Source organism: Dermochelys coriacea, chromosome 10 (assembly GCF_009764565.3).
Source record: "Dermochelys coriacea isolate rDerCor1 chromosome 10, rDerCor1.pri.v4, whole genome shotgun sequence".
Classification (NCBI taxonomy): Eukaryota; Metazoa; Chordata; order Testudines; family Dermochelyidae; genus Dermochelys; species Dermochelys coriacea.
In genome coordinates, this window is record NC_050077.1 from 82,106,449 (window position 1) to 82,122,994 (window position 16,546).

Here is a 16,546-nt window from a genome sequence, read left to right on the forward strand (position 1 = left end):
GGAATATTTTTTCTTTTCTACTAATGAAATTCATCCCGGGGGTGGCGGTGGGAGGTATAGTCCCAAAGTGGAAGATGAATTTGTGTCCTCCCAAGAGCATATGTTCTATATCAGTAATACCTCCCGCCGATTGGGACATCCACGTCTGTCCACATGTGCTGGTGTGTGTGATAGAGCAAGTGTGCCAGGGCTGTGACTACAAAAACAGGTATTGAAGCTAAAATATCCATTGGCATACTGTCTCTGAGACAAGGCTGTCTTTTCTTAGAAAGCGTGTGAAATATGCTCCATTGCAGAGGGAAAATTATACACAAGGTGCCCAGTGATCTGCCCCTGAACTCTCTCACCATTTTGTGGTCATTCAGGTTCCAGTAGATGTCCCAGTCAAAGCATAATCATTTCAAGACCAGCAAGAAGTCATTAAATGCTAGTGGAAGGTTTAGTTCTTGCAAGGCGCAGATTAAACTGGTGGCTTGCTACCACTTTCCCAGCCAAAGGAATGTGGAAGGAAGAAGTTCATGAGTGTACGGAAGAACCACAGACAGCTGCAGCGGCACAGGAGCTAGCAAATAGAGCTGTAAACAGGGGAGTTTGAGTGGGAGTTTGAAAGGGGAGTTTGTATTGTGGTGCTTGTTTGGGGTTTGCTTTTGCTGGGGGTGGTGTGGTTTTTTTCGTGTGGCTTGTGTTTCCCAGATTAACAGGATTTAGGTGGGAAGGTGATGACAGATACGGAGGCAGCTGTGGGAGTGACTCCTGTAGTGGAAGACACATTGAGGATGACTGGATGTGGAAGCTGTTGTATGTACATGATCCTGGAGGGGGGACCCGGTAAGAGTTTTTTCTGCATGAAATGCCGTCTGATAGAGCTGATGGAGGAAAAGATCTGAGGATTGGAGATGCAGGTGGAAAGTCTCGTTGAGTTTAGGAAGGGGTTTGAGCAGATGATGGAGCAAAGACATGAGGTATCTGAAGAGAAAAGCTCAGACTCACAGATGGAAGCAGGGCTGGGGAATTTTGAGGGGCGACTGGGTGAGGAAAGTGGTCAGTGGAAACATGTGACTAACAGAACCAGGCAGAGGAAAAGACGGGCTAGTGAAGGAGAAATAGAGCTTAGGAACAGGTTTGCAGAGTTGGAAAATGAAGAAGGGGCTCAGCAGGTACTTGTTGAAGGTGGAAGGGTAAGGAAGAAGAGAAGAGAGGCTAGTTCTATAGGAAAAGCGGAAGAGTCAATGGAGACTACACCAAATATGAGCCCCAGGAGGATACAGGATGGGTTGAAGAGGATTATAAGGGAAAATAGGAATGGAAAGAACTTGCAGCCAGAGGGAACAGGGGAGAGACTGGAGAATAGCACTGTCACCAGGAAAAGGCAGGTCTATGTGATCGGGGACTCTTTACTGAGAAGAATAGACAAGTCTGTAACTAGAGCTGATCCTGAGAATAGAAGGGTGTGCTGTCTTCCGGGTGCTAAGATACGGGATGTAGACCTGAGGTTGAAAAGGATCCTAAAGGGAGCGGGAAAGAATCCCCTAATTATCCTTCATGTGGGAACAAATGATACGGCTAGATTCTCGCTGGAAAGTATTAACGGAGACTATACTAGGCTGGGGAAGACGCTTAAGGAAATTGAGGCTCAGGTGATCTTTAGTGGGATCCTTCCTGTTCCTAGAGAAGGGCAACAAAGGTGTGACAAGATTATGACTGTCAACAGATGGCTTAGGCAGTGGTGCTATAAGGAGGGCTTTGGGATGTATGGCCACTGGGAGGCATTCACGGACAGAGGACAGTTCTCTCGGGATGGACTTCATCTGAGTAGGGAAGGAAATAGACTTCTAGGATCAAGGCTGGCACAACTGATAAAGAGAGCTTTAAACTAGGAATTAGGGGGAGATGGTTGGGAGATGTCCAGGTAATCTCCACGCCAGATTTTAGCATTGAGAGGGAAGAAGACGAAGTAAGAAAGGATACAGCCGTGGGTAGGAGAATGTATATAAGGAGCGAGGGCAGTGTGGATACTAGTCTAATAGGTAATACTGGCTGTAGAATGACTGTGCCTAATAGGGTACAAAATGTGAGCGAGGCCAAATAGCAAAAATTAAGATGTTTGTACAGCAATGCGAGGAGCCTAGGTAACAAAATAGAGGAACTACAGCTACTGGTGCAGGAAGTGAAACCAGATATTATAGGGATAACAGAAACATGGTGGAATAGTAGTCATGACTGGACTACAGGTATTGAAGGGTATGTGCTGTTTAGGAAAGACAGAAATAAAAGTAAAGGTGGTGGAGTAGCATTGTATATCAATGATGAGGTAGAATGTAAAGAAATAAGAAGCGATGCAATGGATAAGATAGAGTCCGTCTGGGCAAAAATTACATTGGGGAAGATAACTAGTAAAGCCTCTCCTACGATAGTGCTTGGGGTGTGCTATAGACCTCCGGGATCTAATTTGGATATGGATAGAGCCCTTTTTAATGTTTTTAATAAAGTAAATACTAATGGAAACTGCATGATCATGGGAGACTTTAACTTCCCAGATATAGACTGGAGGACCAGTGCTAGTAATAATAATAGGGCTCAGATTTTCCTAGATGCGATAGCTGATGGATTCCTTCATCAAATAGTTGCTGAACCGACTAGAGGGGATGCCATTTTAGATTTAATTTTGGTGAGTAGCGAGGACCTCATAGAAGAAATGGTTGTAGGGGACAATCTTGGCTCAAGTGATCATGAGCTAATTCAGTTCAAACTGAACGGAAGGATTAAGAAAAATAAATCTGCAACTAGAGTTTTTGATTTCAAAAGGGCTGACTTTCAAAAATTAAGGAAATTAGTTAGGGAAGTGGATTGGACTGAAGAATTTATGGATCTAAAGGTGGCCTGGGATTACTTTAAATCAAAGCTGCAGAAGCTATCAGAAGCCTGTATCCCAAGAAAGGGGAAAAAATTCATAGGCAGGAATTGTAGACCAAGCTGGATGAGCAAGCATCTTAGAGAGGTGATTAAGAAGAAGCAGAAAGCATCCAGGGAGTGGAAGATGGGAGGGATCACCAAGGAAAGCTACCTAATTGAGGTCAGAACATGTAGGGATAAAGTGAGACAGGCTAAAAGTCGAGTCGAGTTGGACCTTGCAAAGGGAATTAAAACCAATAGTAAAAGGTTCTATAGCCATATAAATAAGAAGAAAACTAAGAAAGAAGAAGTGGGGCCGCTTAACACTGAGGAAGGAGTGGAGGTTAAAGATAATCTAGGCATGGCCCAATATCTAAACAAATACTTTGCCTCAGTCTTTAATAAGGCTAAAGAGGATCTTAGGGATAATGGTAGCATGACAAATGGGAATGAGGATATGGAGGTAGATATTACCATATCTGAGGTAGAAGCGAAACTCAAACAGCTTAATGGGACTAAATCGGGGGGGCCCAGATAATCTTCATCCAAGAATATTAAAGGAATTGGCACCTGAAATTGCAAGCCCATTAGCAAGAATTTTTAATGAATCTGTAAACTCAGGAGTAGTACCGAATGATTGGAGAATTGCTAATATAGTTCCTATTTTTAAGAAAGGAAAAAAAAAGTGATCCGGGTAACTACAGGCCAGTTAGTTTGACATCTGTAGTATGCAAGGTCCTGGAAAAAATTTTGAAGGAGAAATTAGTTAAGGACATTGAAGTCAATGGTAAATGGGACAAAATACAACATGGTTTTACAAAAGATAGATCGTGCCAAACCAACCTAATCTCCTTTTTTGAAAAAGTAACAGATTTTTTAGATAAAGGAAATGCAGTGGATCTAATTTACCTAGATTTCAGTAAGGAATTTGATACCATGCCACATGGGGAACTATTAGTTAAATTGGAGAAGATGGGGATCAATATGAATATCAAAAGGTGGATAAGGAATTGGTTAAAGGGGAGACTGCAACGGGTCCTACTGAAAGGCGAACTGTCAGGTTGGAGGGAGGTTACCAGTGGAGTTCCTCAGGGATCGGTTTTGGGACCAATCTTATTTAATCTTTTTATTACTGACCTTGGCACAAAAAGTGGGAGTGTGCTAATAAAGTTTGCAGATGATACAAAGCTGGGAGGTATTGCCAATTCAGAGAAGGATCGGGATATTATACAGGAGGATCTGGATGACCTTGTAAACTGGAGTAATACTAATAGGATGAAATTTAATAGTGAGAAATGTAAGGTTATGCATTTAGGGATTAATAACAAGAATTTTAGTTATAAGCTGGGGACGCATCAATTAGAAGTAACGGAAGAGGAGAAGGACCTTGGAGTATTGGTTGATCATAGGATGACTATGAGCTGCCAATGTGATATGGCTGTGAAAAAAGCTAATGCAGTTTTGGGATGCATCAGGAGAGGCATTTCCAGTAGGGATAAGGAGGTTTTAGTACCATTATACAAGGCACTGGTGAGACCTCACCTGGAATACTGTGTGCAATTCTGGTCTCCCATGTTTAGAAAGGATGAATTCAAACTGGAGCAGGTACAGAGAAGGGCTACTAGGATGATCCGAGGAATGGAAAACTTGTCTTATGAAAGGAGATTTAAGGAGCTTGGCTTGTTTAGCCTAACTAAAAGAAGGTTGAGCGGAGATATGATTGCTCTCTATAAATATATCAGAGGGATAAATACAAGAGAGGGAGAGGAATTATTTAAGCTCAGCACCAATGTGGACACAAGAACAAATGGGTATAAACTGGCCACCAGGAAGTTTAGACTTGAAATCAGATGAAGGTTTTTAACCATCAGAGGAGTGAAGTTTTGGAATAGCCTTCCAAGGGAAGCAGTGGGGGCAAAAGATCTATCTGGTTTTAAGATTCTACTCGATAAGTTTATGGAGTAGATGGTATGATGGGATAATGGGATTTTGGTAAGTAATTGATCTTTAAATATTCAGGGTAAATAGGCCAAATCCCCTGAGATGGGATATTAGATGGATGGGATCTGAGTTACCCAGGAAAGAATTTTCTGTAGTATCTGGCTGGTGAATCTTGCCCATAGGCTCAGGGTTTAGCTGATCGCCATATTTGGGGTCGGGAAGGAATTTTCCTCCAGGGCAGATTGGAGAGGCCCTGGAGGTTTTTCGCCTTCCTCTGTAGCATGGGGCATGGTTGACTTGAGGGAGGCTTCTCTGCTCCTTGAAGTCTTTAAACCATGATTTAAGGACTTCAATAGCTCAGACATAGGTGAGGTTTTTCGTAGGAGTGGGTGGGTGAGATTCTGTGGCCTGCGCTGTGCAGGAGGTCGGACTAGATGATCAGAATGGTCCCTTCTGACCTTAGTATCTATGAATCTATAAACCAAAGACTTAAATAATTGGGTTCAGATAAGCAAGAAGATGACTATTAACACTCAAGGTGAATTGACAAAAGGAAAATAATTACCCACTACCAGGATATGAATATAACAGCATCTACCAACTTTCTAGAGCACATGAAAGTATGTCCCCTCTATATATGGGACGGAGGTCTCTAGCCTCATCTCGCTGCCTACGTGAATCCCCATGGACTGAGTGGAAATGGTTAAGCATTTGGGAAGCACAGAGTAGCGTGATAAGAGACTTGATAAAAGAAATATTTCAAAGGGCAGCTCCTGGAACCATTCCAAAAGTGGAAGTAATCAAAACTGCTACCTGATCCACAATGAAATCAGTCAGCAGCAGAAGGCGATTCCCTCCTCTTGTGGCTACTGGGATTGTGATTTTGATAGTCACACCGTCGACAGGAAAGACCCCCAGATTGTGCAGCTGTAACACGGAAAGGAGACTGTTTTAACGCAGGGAATCAGCATTCGAGGAGCATTACCTTTTTGTGCCAGGTGAGAAAGAGCAAGTTGTCAGTTGCAAGCTCTTTGCTCAGGGATAACTGGTGGGTTTTTATTGTGAGAGGGACCTAAATTGGAACACTATGTTTTTTTATCAGGTGAGGCAACTGGTTGTTTACTGAGGGTGTGTTGGTAGTAAAATCAATCATCTCTCTCTTAGGGCCTTATCTGGCCCCTGTTACCATGATGTCTGGTCACCGTTAATGGACTGTCCTTGTAGCACCCCCGAGAGGTAGGGAAGTGCTATTCTTCCCACATTGCAGACGGTCACTGTAGCACAGAAGGTGTCTACACAGCCCATGGCAGCGAGCTGCCTGCCCTGGGCTGACAGTGCTACCACGCTACAAACTGCCCTGCAGATGTTACGGCTTGGGGAGGAGATCGGGCTCTGAAGCCTGGCGAGTGGGGGAGCAGAAGTATGCTGGGACGAGTGGGGAGCAGGCTTTCCAAACCAGCGCGTGGAAAATCTGCCCCAAAAGCAGCGCGGTGCCAGAAGGGCTGGTGTGAAGGGGGGCCCTTGGGTTAGGGAGAAGTCATTTCCAGAGAGAAGTAGCCACAGCTTCCTCCAGGCTATAGGCTTTACCCTGCCAGATCTTTGCTTCTCGCGTCTTTCGGTGACGACAGACATCACAAGCTGCAAGGAGCAATTCAGGTCAGAAACGGGCACCGTGTACTAATGGCGAGTCTGAGTCTCTGCTCTGGCCTCGGAGCACGCAGCCCTTGTCAGAGGTGGCCCAACACTCAGCCAGGGCTCCCCTGATCTTGACGCGGTGTGCGCCAGGCCAGTCCCTCTTGTGCCAGGTGCCAGCACCCAGGCAGCACCCTGGCTAACTGAAGATTGATCCATGGGCCTACAAAAGGCAAGTATTTTGACCCATCACTTGAAAATGTTGCCTTACCTTAAATGTGCAATGGAAGGGAGGGCCGATGCTGTCGTACCTCTCCAGGGAGCTGTTTGACTTGATTTCATAATAATCCAGACTCGAACTCCTGTCATGACAATGAATGAGAGCGCGTCACGTCTCAGGAAAACAACCAATCAGAAACAAGAGGACTCTAGCACCCACCATTCATCAGCCAGGAGCCACAGCACCCAGTGTTTAATGGTGCTAAACGCTCGAGGGCTGGCAGGGGCCAGGTCAGAGTGAGGTGCCCGGGCAGGACTGTGTGGACAGGCTCCCTTGGCACCTTGGTGTGCTAGACTTTAGTTTCACCAGCAGCAAATTCACTGGTAGAATCTGTATAACTTTAATATAGGAAGCTGGTTAATTATTCTAGCTAATACATATCATAGGCAGGGCCCAATACGGCAAGAATTCTGGACATTGATATCAATGGTGTATAAATATAAATCAACTAATAAAATAACTATTTAGAAGCTGAACCCCCGGGAAGGAGCCAGCGCCATGTGACCAGCCAGCTTGCCACAGACCATAGCTGAGGAATCTCTGCTATCCGATGTGCAGCTCTGCATTGTGGAACACATTCACTGGTGTGTGGGCGTACTGGGGCACAGGCACAAAGCCTTTGGCCAACAAGTAACTTACAATGGCTTTGAAAAGATTCCTCCTTTTTTAGTGTGACCAGAGAGTAACATTTTCGTTCTCGGTGCTCGTGGGGAGGTTCTGGCAGTCGCGTCTTTGTTGGAGTGAAAAGAAACAGTCCCATAAATCACAAGGAATAAAGTAACTTTGTTTGCTGGGCCCCACTGGCTGGAGTATAAGAAATCACAGAAAGATTCCAAAATCTGGTAGAAATTACAGCCCGGATAGGGGGCAGCCACGGAATGTACTTATATATGCTGCGTTTTGCTAATCGTGTAAATAAATTGTCATCTGAACTTTAGCTTACTTTTCTCCTTGAACTCTGCATTTACACCCAGGAGACACATTGGTTTAACATGATGCATAAAATCCTCTGCACAGTCTCTTGAACAATTTTTTTTTTTTTTTGGTGGGGATGAGATTATTTTAAATCCTATGACTAAGAGTCCAGACACAGGGATGTGAAGTCACATCAGAGGTTGGTAACACATGCTAGGAACATTATTGTGCCCAGTAAGTGGTTTTACTCTTAAAGAAATCACACTCACACATACTTAATAATACGCACGTTTGTGTGTTAAAACATTATGAAACGCCCGTCATCTCATTGCTTTTTACTATCGATTTCTACATGTATCCACTGAGCGTTATAGACAGCACAGTGGCATTATTGCCGAGAGACTCCGGTTTGATGTTTCCTTCATGTTTTTTTTCTCAACTGAAAACCAAAGCTCAAGTCTAGTCTGCAGTGGTGGAAAGCTGAGCCCTTTCGGAAAATAGTTAAGCTGTCATCGAGACTACGTAAAATAATGCTTTTCTATGGGAGCCACAGTAAAGGGGATTAAATGCTCCATTGCAAGGCAGTGGCTTTTCGCTGGCTATTGTGGGAAAGCAAATACATCCAAATTGCCCTGGGGTTATGTCAGGGAAACCGGTTTTAAAGTAGGGTTACCATGTTGCCTTATCTTAGGGGAGGGCGACACTGCAATGAGAGACCCGCAGCACAGAGTCCGGAGGCCCAGGGCTGCCGACTCAGGCGGGCGGGTCTACAAATAGCAGTGTAGATGCTCTGGCTGGAGCCCGGGCTTTGAAACCCCACATGGGGGAAGGGTCTCTGATCCCAGACTCCAGCCCAAGCCTGAATGTCTACACTGCTATTTTTAGCCCCGAGGCCCACATTCCCCCCGCCTAAGTCAGCTGAGCCAGGCTCTGGGATGTGCTGCTGTGGGTTTTTTATTGTTGTGTACATGTACCCTTAGGTACTTATCTGGTGCCCATTACCATAGTGTCTGAGTACTTCACAATCTTCAGTGTTATCCTCACAAGAGGCTAGTAGGCTCTGATTTTTAAAGCTATTTAGGCACATTTTAAAATATATTTGGGTGCCGAACTTTCATTGATTTCAGTGGGAATTAGATGCCTAAATACATTAAAAAATCAGACCCTTAATGACTTGGCCAAGATCACAGCAGAAACCTTAGGCAGAGCTTGAATTTGAACCCAGAACTCCTAGACTAACACCCTATTCACTAGACCATCCTTCCTGTCAGAGCCACACTCCCGAAGACCATTTTAATGCTCTCTAGTGAACATCCCCGCTGGTTGGGCTATGCATGGTTTCAAACCTGTGGCTCGTGAATGTAAACCCGGCTAGTAAATTTTAAAAGCGGGTCGCATGGCCAGGGCTTTAATGGAAACCAAGTCAAACAGAGAAGGCGTTCACCTTTGGGGAGCTCTGCCGTGGCTGTTTACACTGGGCTGCTGGCACACAGCGGCCCTATAGCCGGCTCGCCATAGGAAAAATTCCACGGCACAAAGCCAGAGTAGTAACTCCTACACCACTCTTATTGCAGGGGTTGGAGGTCACTCCAGGTCTTTTCTATGCCCCCAGCTGCCACAACAGCTCCTTGTAGGCTTTGCAGCCACTGTACATTAGAACACCCTGAAGACTGCTCTGATTTATGCTGGGAGACTGGCCCAGATGAGGGAGCGCTTGGGTGGCCACCTTTCTGCCCCTCCCTCTTCTGAGCTGCACCCAGTGCTCTTGGGCTGAAGTGGGGCAGCTGAGTGTTGACACAAAGAGTTCACAAATGCTGTCCCTCAGCGTGTTTATAGCTGTAATCTGTGGCCGATCCTGGGCATTGCACCCATACTTTACAATGAGAAATTGCTTAAAACAAACAAAAGGAACTATTTCTCCACACAACGCACAGTCAGCTGGTGGAAGTCTTTGCCAGAGGATGCTGTGAAGGCCAAGACTATAACAGGGTTCAGAAAAGAACTAGATAAATTCATGGAGAATAGGTCCATCAATGGCTATTAGCCAGGATGGGCAGGAATGGTGTCCCTCGTCTCTGTTTGCCAGAAGCTGGGAATGGGCGATGGGATGGATCACTTGATGATGACCTGTTCTGTTCATTCCCTCTGGGGCACCTGGCGTTGGCCACTGTCAGAAGACAGGACACTTGGCTAGACCCCGTATGACCCCGTATGACCATTCTTATGAATGCAATCAACGTGTGTGTTCAAAAATGAACATTCACATTACATTTCCTTTCATGTACAAACTAATCTTTTCAGAGGAGAAAATTTTTACTGTATTTACCACAGTGTTAGTCTTTTTTGACAATACATGAATTAAAAACATTTAACACCCACAATCCAAATTTTAAATAATATACAAATCACTTCTGTTTAGATTGCTTTCCCTTCCTGTGTGTAAACCACATGCCATATGGAATATGTCTAATCAGTCTGCTATGAAATATTACATGAGATCTATTTAGCAGGGCTCTGGGGGGTTTGGCTGGAAGAATGAATTGCATTGGAATGTCGGTGAGTTATCACCTTGGCCTCATTTATATCTGTATTCCAGACTGCCTCACAGTAGAAGAAAACTGGACTATAATCTTTAAATGATAATGTAGCATAATGACATGACTGGAAAGAGATTCACCTTGGGAGGAAAAATACGGGTGGAAAGTAGGAATCTAAATACCCCAGAAACCCTAATTGAAATGACTTGTTGGGAAAAAGAACCCAGTAGGAGTGTGTTAACTCCTCCATGGCAAACTACCGCTGTCAATCTGTGGCCTGCTTGCTTACATGGAAATCCCTGCATTTCCCCTCTGAAACAAGCGGAACAGCTGCTACACCAATGGCACTCGAATCAGTAGGGAAAGCCTGGTCCTCTCGGCAAGATGCAAAGGGTCCTGATTCAGACAGACACTGTGCAGTGCTGGTGCTGGAGCTACGAAGTAATGGCCGCATCATGGTCCTGCCAGGAGTAACACTACAGCACTCTCTTGGCAAGCAGAAAACCGAAAGCCTGTAGCCCTGAATGGTAGCCCCTTTGATGCTACCAAGCAGAGTTGCGTTTGTACCATTGTTATTCAATCCAGACTAGCACCACAGCAAAAATCTCCTTTGCAGATTTCTCTGAAGCTTGGACTACAGTCCACTCCAGATGGGGCTTCTTTTCCAAACAGGCTAAGGAAATGCCCTTCAAACAAATCTAGGCAAGGAGTGACAGAGGCACTGCTGATAAAGAAAACTCCTGCCCCACGTGACTGAGGAAAGGAAAGATACTACGGTAATAGCCCAAGTGCTGCAGCTCACGAAAGCTTGGATCGTTGTATCGGGGGTATTTTGCCCTTGTATGGTACAGGCATTGGGTCCTGCAGGGCTCACCCGCTGCAGTTATGAGCATTGGCTCAATGCTCAGCTAGGAGCGCTGTGGATCCTTTCCGGTATCTGTGCCTCCGTGTCAACTCCATGGCCACCCATGGCTTCCCACAGCTCCCTCACAGACATCCGTTCCTGTTCCTCCCACCCCCCTTTAAGGGCCTGACCAAGCCCCCATTGGAGGCAATGCCTACACACCCATTGACTAGTCTGGTGCAGGATTAGGCCATAGGAAGGCAGGTGTGGGGAGACCCTCCTCCAAGCATTTCCATACATTATGCACAGGCTTTTCACGAGGGCGTGGTAGGGGGTGACCCCAACCCCACTGGGGCTCCTTGACGCCCAAGGACACTGCATGGTGAGATGGTATCACAGAGAAAGCTTGCAACGGGACACTGGCGGCTCCGATGCCACATGCAGAGTGTGCAGCTTCTGTTGTTGCACGTCCTTCTCTGCATGTGCAACTGGCAGCAGCTGCACAAACGTCTGCACATCTGGGCTAGCTGGAGAGGGCAGCTGTGCGCACAGGAGCGAGTGTCTAAAGCCGCCGCCAGCTGCACATTCTGGCCTCGATCGCGGCAGCCCTTCGTTTTCTCGGGGTTGGTTGCTGTCAGCCACTCCTAACTCCCAAGCCCGTTCTGCTACGCCACATTATTACACCCTCACCGCAGCGCCAACAACTTGCTGAGCTGGATCCTCCCTTGCAAGAGAGGTTGGCCAGGATGACCCAGGAGCCATTCCTCGAAACCAACGTGCGTTCTTCTCTCGCCTTTCTGAGAGCAGCCACAAACCCTGCTGCTCTAACCCAGGGCAAAAATGCAGAGTGGTGCCCGCACCTGCGGATCCATCACACCTCTGTGGCATGCTCCCCTCTTTTCCTAGAGCTCAGGGAAGCCAAGCACGGGCAGCTGTAGTCTTCCCGTTCTACAGGCTGGTAGTTGTTGTTGGTGGGACTAACCTAGATTGACCACCTGGCCCTTATTTTCAGGGATGGTCCCTTATTTCATTGATTTGTGCTAGGGGGACCACCCATCCCTTATTTGAAGACACATTGAAATGTATTACACCTGATCACAAGTACCATTTTAAACATTCAGTTGAAGCTCCTGATAATTGCATTGTATACCTGAGGGCAGTAGAAATGTACACTTCAGAGAAAAAAGACATGATGCGTTATGGGGAATCATTTTTCCCTAAAAAGCCCTTAAAATAAAGCCTTGTCCCTTGTGTTTCATGTGGTTTCCCCTTATTCCCATCTAACGCAGCTTGTCACCATGGGCTGGCCACCCCCATGCCAGATTTTCTCCCCCGAAACCTGCAGAGTGCCTCGCCCAGGACACCCCTCCCTGCTGTGGATCTCCCCACATCCAGCACCTGGAAGCACTTTGCGGGGCAGAGGAGCTGCCGACGTGTGGACAGAAGTGCAGAGGCAAGAAGCCTTCCCATGGAGACCCTTGACTCCAGTTTAGGGAGCTGAGTCTTAGCCCTTCCGTCTCTATGGAACAATTCCAGGCAAACCATGAGCTCAGTGTCCTCCCCCCAGGCAAGGAAACATGGAGCCCTGGGAGTAGTGGGTATCATGATTGAACAAGGGCTGCAGGATTTGGGCCAGGTTTGCTCAGTGACCGATTCCTCAACCCCCCCCAGCCACAACGACCACAAACCTGGTGAAAAGGAGGTCGGCTTCATATTTCAAGTGAAAATTCAGGAGAGCAGCATTATCCTCTTTGGTACTTTCCTGTTCTTCGCTGTCACTGGAAGCCAAGCAAAGGAAAACAGCATTTAGGCCACTCCACACAGGGGGGGGAAACAGCCCACCCTGGCGTGAGGATTAATTTGCTGACTCCACAGCACAGAGTCCAAATGGGACGATTGATTCTTGATGGAGGGCTGGGACACTGGCCCCTAGCTGCTGACAAGGCCTTCCTAGGGCACATCTCTTCACGTACAAACTGTCAGGGTTGGTAAAAAATATAGGGAACCACTTTGATTTTGTGCAGTGAATTTCTAGGAAGGCAGGGGAATGAATTTAATAACATTCTGCCATTACTTGTGCCTATTTTGGCAGGGGACAGAGGCCCTTCACCTTGGCGCTTACATTAGGCAGGGCAGGTGGGATAGGAACATATAAAAAAGGCACTTATTGTTGACACGGCATGATTCACAAACTTTGCAAAGAGTTAAGCCTCCCCCTAAACTCTAGAGCAGGGATACTAAGACCTCAGTGGTTCTGGAGCCAAATTAGCAATCAACATTACCCCAAAGAGCCACAGTCATGTGAATTAATTGTTTCATTTTATACTTCTCACAGCAAAATGACTGACCAAGTATTATTATTTTATCAACTACAATTGATTAACAACATAGTAAAAGCCTCCTGATTAGTGAATAATTAAATCACACGGTATTTGCCACAAATCTGACAATTACCCAGGACAGCAATGGAAGTCAGTCAGGGCCAATGAGATCACAGGCACATATATAACTATAGCAGCTGTGCTGGGAAAGTGGTACGCAAACATCTGAAAGAATAACTGTTGAACTTCTAACGAACAGCACTCTGTGTCCAAAAAGAAACACGTCCCCCATCACTCTTTTGTGACAATGGTAAAGAATCACAGGACCAGATGCTTTCTTCTAACACTGAACAAGAAACTTTATTAGAATAAGGGAAATTATGTTTTCTCTCTCTCTCTTCCTCTGTTTCGTTGTCAAGCTTTGGCCTAAAATTTCCCCTAGGCCTCTTCCTGCCTGGTTTCACCTGGCATTTCAGAGCCTCAATCCAGCATATAACCTCACAATTCCCATTCTGTTTTATTTTGTTTTGGGGTGTGATTGCCTAGAGTAGAAGACAGAATTTGCAACAGGTAAGCATCTTCTCTCATAGGAAGTAGCTGGTAGCGACTGCTAATAGTTCTGTCTAGTTTACAAAGGCACTGTCTACACATAGTTTCTGTGACGATGTAACTAAATTGGTAGAAAGTGATTTAGTTGAATCAGTACAACTCTAAAGAATGGATGCAGTTATACTGGTATGAAGGCATCTATGGTGGGAGAGCTGGTTTATAAGTCGTGTGGTGTTAGAGGATGGGCCCTACTGGGTAGGGGCATGGTACAAGTTGGGTATGTTCCATGCAGACCTAGGTTATTTGACTGAGGTTAAGGAAACTGGGTTGCCTCTGGGGAGAGCACACTCATTCAGTTGTACAGTGTCTGGCTTTAAACCTGCATTCATTGAAATCAACAGCAAAAGGCCCATTGACTTCAGTGGGTACAGAATCAGACTCTGATTTGCACCCATGTCTACATTGCACACTCAACCCAGGCTCTGACTCAGGTTTAAGCCCAACCCCCACTTCCATCCACACACAAATCAGTCTGACTCAGGTCAGCAAGCACATAGGACCCAGTTCCTAGCATTCTGATAGGACCCTGAGTCCTGCTGCCACTCAGGTCCAAGCCTTGTCGTTTTGCAGTATGGACACAACTCAAGCTGCAGGATCCAGTCAGAAGGTCCAGTAGCACAGTATGGATGCGTTAGCATGGCTGTGAGACCCAGGTCCAGCAACTGTAAACCCAGATTTACAAGGCAGTGCAAACACTGATGTGTGGGTTTGGAAACATCAAACCCAGAAGCCAGGGTCCCACAGACCCGAGTTTACAATGCAATGTAAACATATCCTTGGAAACCAGTTCTGGATGAGTCAGAATTTGCCCTCTGGTGTTTTTCTGGAAGATGCCTAGTAAATGTGTGCAGAAGTCATAGAAAAATGTTACTGGCGAACGAGCCAACAGAACCAGGTTTTCCTTAGTAATTTTTCCCAGGTTAAGGCAGTGAATTTTGGCTACATAAACCCTCCTCAGAGCACAGAGCAGCCTTGCAAAATTATCATGTACATTTACTAGACCAGGCACAAAATCTCCTTGACTGCTCTTTGCCATGATGATTGATGCAGGAAACAACAAACAAAAACAAACCCCTAATCAGATTTTACTTGCCTGTCAAAAAAATTTACTCGTGCTGGGCAAGTGGGTGAGTAAAACTTTACAAGCATAAGGTATTTTTACGGGGAGTGTTTGTGTTTGTGAAAGTAGCTGAATGAAAAGCATTAGCAAGTATCACTTTCTATTCATCCACACACCCGGGAATATTGCTGGCAGGTGAAGCACATCATCTATACAGAGCGAGCGAGCCATGACTTACAAGTACAGCGCTACATATTTTCTAACAGCCAAAGGTAATTTAATTTCCATATGCTATGCCCTGGGTGCCTCTAGAGCAGAGGTTGCCAGCTTTGCTGCATGATACTAATAGATATTGAAGATTGAAATGCAGGCTCTTGTCAACTATGAACAAAGCCGTAGAGTATCTGTGCCCTCCAAACTTCCTCCAATTAAAAATCTCAGGCTGCCATTGCATGGGGATGAAGGGGGAAATGTGAAAACCATCAACAGTTAAACTGCAACAGGAGGGAGAAGATGACAGGCGCTCTAAGATGAGATCTGTACAGACAGCATTGTATTTAGTTAGAAAATAAAGGTGATAAATATGTGCAAAGGGAACAGAGAAATAATGCGATCATTAACCTGTTGGCAGTTAGATAGATCTCCATGCTTTGAAGGAAAATAGATTTGCTGAATTCGAAATCCAGGCGAAAAGCGACCTGCGGAGATTAAAAACAAATTGAGGAAAAACCACCTTAAATAAATAAAAAGTTATCCAGCTGTCGCAGACATGAGCTTCCCCTCTGCCACAGTCCTTTCCTGATAACCCTATCGCAGCAGAACACAACCTTCCAGCCAGTCACAAAGTCCGTGGGAGAAAGATCACTGATGAAATGTTACAAGAGAGGTTGGCAGGTCTCAAGCAGAGCCATATCTTTCCAGAGAAAACAGCTACTGACTTGGTGGTTTGTGTGTGTGTGTGTGTGTGTGTTTAAAATTATTACTATTATTTAAAATAGAGAACAAAAAATCCTTTTTGTTAAAGGCCTATCAGGCTCACTGTGCCATACAATTAACTCACATCTGAGGCATTGTTTCCACCGACGGGGGACAATAAGTGCCAAAGAGATGTTCCAACAACAATAAAATGTCATTAATGGCAGATCTGAAAAAAACGTGGCAAAGACTTCAAACTGTCTGGGATCAGTGCACAGCTGATTATAATATTAAAAGTCTACTCCCGCTCCCAAAGCCAAATTTCCATTTCCAGCTTGTCTTTGTTTTGGCAAGACCAGAACTACCTGATGCCATGCAGATGCATTCTTAGCCCCTGTAGGTCATGAGGAATCGGGCTGCTCCATTTTATTTTATGGTCACAAGCACACAAGACGGCTTTATTGCAAGGTTTAAATTCTAGAGAGGTGAATGAAGCACACCCATCATTTTCAAGCTTCTGACAGGCAAAGGTTTCAGACTAATATATTGTTTTGAGTCTGGGAAAGCTTCTATCATGACCTGCTTCTTTATATTCCAACA

General features: G+C 45.4%; 1 protein-coding gene across 1 annotated transcript in view; it reads right to left on the reverse strand.

The window, feature by feature from the left end:
- Positions 1 to 16,546, reverse strand: part of ITGA11 (integrin subunit alpha 11) — a 167,784-nt gene that overhangs the window by 14,653 nt on the left and 136,585 nt on the right. The window contains exons 22-25 of the mRNA XM_043493798.1: positions 15,653 to 15,729; positions 12,730 to 12,819; positions 6,737 to 6,827; positions 5,647 to 5,760 (exon numbers count right to left, since the gene is read on the reverse strand). Of these exons, the coding sequence (XP_043349733.1) occupies positions 5,647 to 5,760; positions 6,737 to 6,827; positions 12,730 to 12,819; positions 15,653 to 15,729 (372 nt within the window). The remainder of the gene's footprint in view (positions 1 to 5,646; positions 5,761 to 6,736; positions 6,828 to 12,729; positions 12,820 to 15,652; positions 15,730 to 16,546) is intronic.